The following is a 6546-nucleotide window of genomic DNA, read 5'->3' as shown; positions in this document are numbered from 1 at the left end:
GTCCCCGTCATCCAGGCACTGGGGGGGGGTGGTGGTGTTGAGCTGGATGTCAGGTGGGTATACACCAGTGGGGACCAGTATAGACCAGTAGAAACCAGTACAGACCCGTAGAAACCAGTAGGGAGTAGTGGGGAGAGCGGTAGACCCCTGTGGTGTCCCCGTCATCCAAGCCCTGGGGGGAGGGTGGTGGTGTTGAGCTGGATGTCAGGTGAGTATATACCAGTATAGACCAGTATAAACCAACACAGACCAGTAGAAACCACTACAGAGCGGTGGAGCCCAGTACGGACCAGTAGAAACCAGTTTGGAGTAGCGGGGAGGGTGATAGACCCCTGTGGTGTCCCCATCATCCAAGCACTGGGGGGAAGATGGTGGTGTTGAGCTCGATGTCAGGTGACTATACACCAGCGTGGACCAGTAGAAACCAGTATAGACCAGTAGAAACCAGTACGGAGTGGTAGAAACCAGTAGGGAGTATCGGGGAGGGCGATAGACCCCTGTGGTGTCCCCGTCATCCAAGCCCTGGGAGGAGGGTTGTGGTGTCAAGCTGGATGTCAGGTGGGTATACACCAGTATGGACCAGTATAAACCAATGCAGACCTGTAGAAACCAGTATAGACCAGTAGAAACCAGTATAGACCAGTAGAAACCAGTATGGAGTGGTAGAAACCAGTAGGGAGTAGCGGGGAGAGTGATAGACCCCTGTGGTGTCCCCGTCATCCAAGCCCTGGGGGGAGGGTGGTGGTGTTGAGCTGGATGTCAGGTGGGTATACACCAGTGTGGACCAGTAGGAAACCAGTATAGACCAGTAGAAACCAGTACAGACCCGTAGAAACCAGTAGGGAGTAGCGGGGAGGGCGATAGACCCCTGTGGTGTCCCCGTCATCCAAGCACTGGGGGGGGGTGGTGGTGTTGAGCTGGATGTCAGGTGGGTATACACCAGTGTGGACCAGTATAGACCAGTAGAAACCAGTAAGGAGCAGTAGAAGCCAGTACAGACCAGTATAAACCAGTATGAAACCTTGGAGAGTGCAACAGACCCCTGTGGTGTCCCCCTCACCAAGCTCGGGGGGGGGGAGGGGGGTGGTGTCCAGCTCGCTGCCATGTGAGTAGAAACCAGTTCGGACCAGTACAGACCAGTACGGACCAGTTCACACCGGAACCCCGCGCGGGTCACTGGATCCTTCGCAGATCCCGGGGTGTTGGGGATCCCCCCGGGGTCCCAGTCAGAGGGTACCCCCCAGGGGATCCCACCCTGGATCCCAGTTGATCCCTGTTCTGGATCCCAGTGGGTCCTGCCCTGCATCCCAGTGGATCCCAGTAGACCCAACTCTGGGTCCCAGTGGATCCCAGTAGATCCCCGCTGGATGTCAGGTGGGTATACACCAGTGTGGACCAGTAGGAAACCAGTATAGACCAGTAGAAACCAGTACAGACCCGTAGAAACCAGTAGGGAGTAGCGGGGAGGGCGATAGACCCCTGTGGTGTCCCCGTCATCCAAGCACTGGGGGGGGGTGGTGGTGTTGAGCTGGATGTCAGGTGGGTATACACCAGTGTGGACCAGTATAGACCAGTAGAAACCAGTAAGGAGCAGTAGAAGCCAGTACAGACCAGTATAAACCAGTATGAAACCTTGGAGAGTGCAACAGACCCCTGTGGTGTCCCCCTCACCAAGCTCGGGGGGGGGGAGGGGGGTGGTGTCCAGCTCGCTGCCATGTGAGTAGAAACCAGTTCGGACCAGTACAGACCAGTACGGACCAGTTCACACCGGAACCCCGCGCGGGTCACTGGATCCTTCGCAGATCCCGGGGTGTTGGGGATCCCCCCGGGGTCCCAGTCAGAGGGTACCCCCCAGGGGATCCCACCCTGGATCCCAGTTGATCCCTGTTCTGGATCCCAGTGGGTCCTGCCCTGCATCCCAGTGGATCCCAGTAGACCCAACTCTGGGTCCCAGTGGATCCCAGTAGATCCCCCTTCTGGATCCCAGTGGATCCAAGCCTGGATCCCAGTGGATCCCAGTATGCCCAGCCCTGGGTCCCACTGGATCCCAGTAGATCCCTCTTCTGGGTCCCAGTGGATCCCAGTAGGCCCAGCCGTGGATCCCAGTGGATCCCAGTAGATCCCTCTTCTGGATCCCAGTGGGTCCTGCCCTGGATCCCAGTTGATCCCTGTTCTGGATCCCAGTGGGTCCTGCCCTGCATCCCAGTGGATCCCAGTAGACCCAACTCTGGGTCCCACTGGCTCCCAGTAGATCCCTCCTCTGGATCCCAGTGGATCGCTCTTCTGGGTCCCAGTGGATCCCAGTAGGCCCATCCCTGGATCCCAGTAGATCCCTCTTCTGCACCCCAGTGGGCCCAGCCCTGGGTCCCAGTGGATCCCTGTTCCAGATCCCAGTGGGCCCAGCCCTGGGTCCCACTGGATCCCAGTAGATCCCTCTTCTGGATCCCAGTGGGTCCTGCCCTGGATCCCAGTAGATCCCTCTTCTGGATCCCAGTGGGTCCTGCCCTGGATCCCAGTGGATCCCAGTAGATCCCTCCTCTGGATCCCAGTGGATCGCTCTTCTGGATCCCGGTAGATCCCTCTTCTGGGTCCCAGTGGATCCCAGTAGGCCCAGCCCTGGATCCCAGTAGATCCCTCTTCTGGATCCCAGTGGATCCAAGCCTGGATCCCAGTAGGCCCAGCCCTGGGTTCCACTGGATCCCAGTAGATCCCTGTTCTGGATCCCAGTAGATCCCTGTTCTGGATCCCAGTGGGTTCTGCCCTGGATCCCAGTGGATCCCAGTAGGTCCTGTGTGGGATCCCAGTGTATCCCACCCTGCAGCCCCCCCCACCCCCCCCCCCGCCCCCCACCCCTGGGACCCCATAGATCCTATAGGCACCCCTGGGACCCCATAGATCTTATAGGCACCCCTGGGACCCCATAGATCCTATAAGCACTCCTGGGACCCCCTGGGACCCCATAGATCCTATGGGCACCCCTGGGACCCCATAGATCCTATAGGCACCCCTGGGACCCCATAGATCTTATAGGCACCCCTGGGACCCCATAGATCCTATAAGCACTCCTGGGACCCCCTGGGACCCCATAGATCCTATGGGCACCCCTGGGACCCCATGAGACCCTGTGGATCCTATAGGCATCTGTGGGAACCTATAGATACTTGTGGGATCCTATAGGCACCCCTGGCACCCTGTGGGATCCTATGGATCCTATACACACTTGTGGGACCCTGTAGATCCTATGGGCCCTCCTGGGACTCTACAGATCCTATAGGCACCTCTGGCACCCTGTGGAACCCTATGGGACCCTATAGATCCTATGGGCACCCCTGGGACCCCATGAGACCCTGTGGATCCTATAGGCATCTGTGGGAACCTATAGATACTTGTGGGATCCTATAGGCACCCCTGGCACCCTGTGGGATCCTATGGATCCTATACACACTTGTGGGACCCTGTAGATCCTATGGGCCCTCCTGGGACTCTACAGATCCTATAGGCACCTCTGGCACCCTGTGGAACCCTATGGGACCCTATAGATCCTATGGGCACCCCTGGGACCCCATGAGACCCTGTGGATCCTATAGGCATCTGTGGGAACCTATAGATACTTGTGGGATCCTATAGGCACCCCTGGCACCCTGTGGGATCCTATGGATCCTATACACACTTGTGGGACCCTGTAGATCCTATGGGCCCTCCTGGGACTCTACAGATCCTATAGGCACCTCTGGCACCCTGTGGAACCCTATGGGACCCCATAGATCCTATGGGCACCCCTGGGACCCCATAGATCTTATAGGCACCCCTGGGACCCCATAGATCCTATAAGCACTCCTGGGACCCCCTGGGACCCCATAGATCTTACGGGCACCCCTGGGACCCCATAGATCCTATAGGCACCCCTGGGACCCCATATATCCTATAAGCACTCCTGGGACCATATAGGACCCCATAGATCCTATGGGCACCCCTGGGACCCCATAGATCTTATAGGCACCCCTGGGACCCCATAGATCCTATAAGCACTCCTGGAATCCTATAGGACCCCATAGATCCTATGGGCACTCCTGGGACCCCATAGATCCTATAAGCACTCCTGGGACCCCCTGGGACCCCATAGATCCTATGGGCACCCCTGGGACCCCATAGATCCTATAGGCACCCCTGGGACCCCATAGATCTTATAGGCACCCCTGGGACCCCATAGGTCCTATAAGCACTCCTGGGACCCTATAGGACCCCATAGATCCTATGGGCACCCCTGGGACCCTATAGATCTTATAGGCACCCCTGGGACCCCATAGGTCCTATAAGCACTCCTGGGACCCTATAGGACACCATAGATCCTATGGGCACCCCTGGGACCCCGTGGGACCCCTGAGACCCTGTGGGACCCTATGGGACCCTAGAGATCCTATAGGTGCTCCTGGGACCCTACAGATCCTATAGGCACCCCTGGCGCCCTGTGGGACCCTATGGGAGCCTAGAGATCCTATGAGCACCCCTGGGATCCTATGGGACCCTATAGATCCTATATGCACCTGTGGGACCCTATGGAACCCCTGGCACCCTGTGGGACCCTGTGGATCCTATATGCACCTGTGGGACCCTATAGATCCTATAGGCGCTCCTGGGACCCTACAGATCCTATAGGCACTCCTGGCACCCTGTGGGACCCTATGGATCCTATACTCACCTGTGGGACCCCATGGGACCCTATAGATCCTATGGGCACCCCTGGGACCCCATGAGACCCTGTGGATCCTATAGGCATCTGTGGGAACCTATAGATACTTGTGGGATCCTATAGGCACCCCTGGCACCCTGTGGGATCCTATGGATCCTATACACACTTGTGGGACCCTGTAGATCCTATGGGCCCTCCTGGGACTCTACAGATCCTATAGGCACCTCTGGCACCCTGTGGAACCCTATGGGACCCTATAGATCCTATGGGCACCCCTGGGACCCTATGGGACCCTTTGGGTCCTATGCACACCTGTGGGAACCTATAGATCCTATGGGCTCTCCTGGGATCCTATGGGACCCTATAGATCCTATATGCACCTGTGGGACCCTATGGAACCCCTGGCACCCTGTGGGACCCTGTGGATCCTATATGCACCTGTGGGACCCTATAGATCCTATAGGCGCTCCTGGGACCCTACAGATCCTATAGGCACTCCTGGCACCCTGTGGGACCCTATGGATCCTATACTCACCTGTGGGACCCCATGGGACCCTATAGATCCTATGGGCACCCCTGGGACCCCATGAGACCCTGTGGATCCTATAGGCATCTGTGGGAACCTATAGATACTTGTGGGATCCTATAGGCACCCCTGGCACCCTGTGGGATCCTATGGATCCTATACACACTTGTGGGACCCTGTAGATCCTATGGGCCCTCCTGGGACTCTACAGATCCTATAGGCACCTCTGGCACCCTGTGGAACCCTATGGGACCCTATAGATCCTATGGGCACCCCTGGGACCCTATGGGACCCTTTGGGAAGAGCACGGAGGGTGACAGCGAGGACACGGACCTGCAGATCTTCTGCGTCTCCTGCGGCCACCCCATCAACCCCAAGGTGGCCCTCAGGCACATGGAGCGCTGCTACGCCAAGGTACCTATGGATCCCATAGGCACCCGGGGCCCCACGCACGATGCTATGGGCACCCCTGGCACCCTGTGGGGCCCTATGGATCCTATACACACCTGTGGGATCCTATGGGAGCCTATAGATGCTATGGGCACCCCTGGCACCCTGTGGGACCCTATGGGACCCTATAGATCCTATGGGCACCCCTGGGACCCCATAGGTCCTATAAGCACTCCTGGGACCCTATAGGACCCCATAGATCCTATAAGCACTCCTGGGACCCTATAGGACCCCATAGATCCTATAAGCACTCCTGGGACCCTATAGGACCCCATAGATCCTATAAGCACTCCTGGGACCCTATAGGACCCCATAGATCCTATAAGCACTCCTGGGACCCTATAGGACCCCATAGATCCTATAAGCACTCCTGGGACCCTATAGGACCCCATAGAACCTATGGGCACCCCTGGGACCCCCTGGGACCCCCTGGGGCCCCACAGATCTTATAGGCACCCCTGGGACCCCATAGGTCCTATAAGCACTCCTGGGACCCTATAGGACCCCATAGATCCTATGGGCACCCCTGGGACCCTATGGGACCCTTTGGGTCCTATGCACACCTGTGGGACCCTAGAGATGCTATGGGCACCCCTGGCACCCTGTGGGACCCTATGGCTCCTATACCCACCTGTGGGATCCTATGGGAGCCTATAGATGCTATGGGCACCCCTGGCACCCTGTGGCACCCTATGGATCCTATAGGTGCCATACAAGCCTCGCTGTGGGCTCTACAGGAGCCATAGGGCCTCCCTGTGACCTATAGGGACTGTACGGCCCCCAATGCGGGGCCCTATAGGGGTCACACGGTCCCCTATAGGGGCCTGGCCCCCCCCCCGTGGGTCTATAGGGGTCCTGTCCCCTATAGCCCCTATAGCCC

The 6546-nt window shown here is 58.0% G+C and overlaps 1 protein-coding gene across 1 annotated transcript in view; it reads left to right on the top strand.

Moving 5' to 3' along the window:
• LOC106899847 (CXXC-type zinc finger protein 1-like) overlaps window positions 1-6546 on the top strand; it is a 32389-nt gene that overhangs the window by 21302 nt on the left and 4541 nt on the right. Inside the window, exon 9 of the mRNA XM_014961772.1 lies at window positions 5399-5630. Within this exon, the coding sequence (XP_014817258.1) occupies window positions 5399-5630 (232 nt within the window). The remainder of the gene's footprint in view (window positions 1-5398; window positions 5631-6546) is intronic.

Source organism: Calidris pugnax, unplaced genomic scaffold (assembly GCF_001431845.1).
Source record: "Calidris pugnax isolate Ruff unplaced genomic scaffold, ASM143184v1 scaffold919, whole genome shotgun sequence".
NCBI lineage: Eukaryota > Metazoa > Chordata > Aves > Charadriiformes > Scolopacidae > Calidris > Calidris pugnax.
The sequence above is the reverse complement of the archived record's forward strand: the minus strand, read 5'-3'. Positions and strand labels throughout refer to the sequence as shown.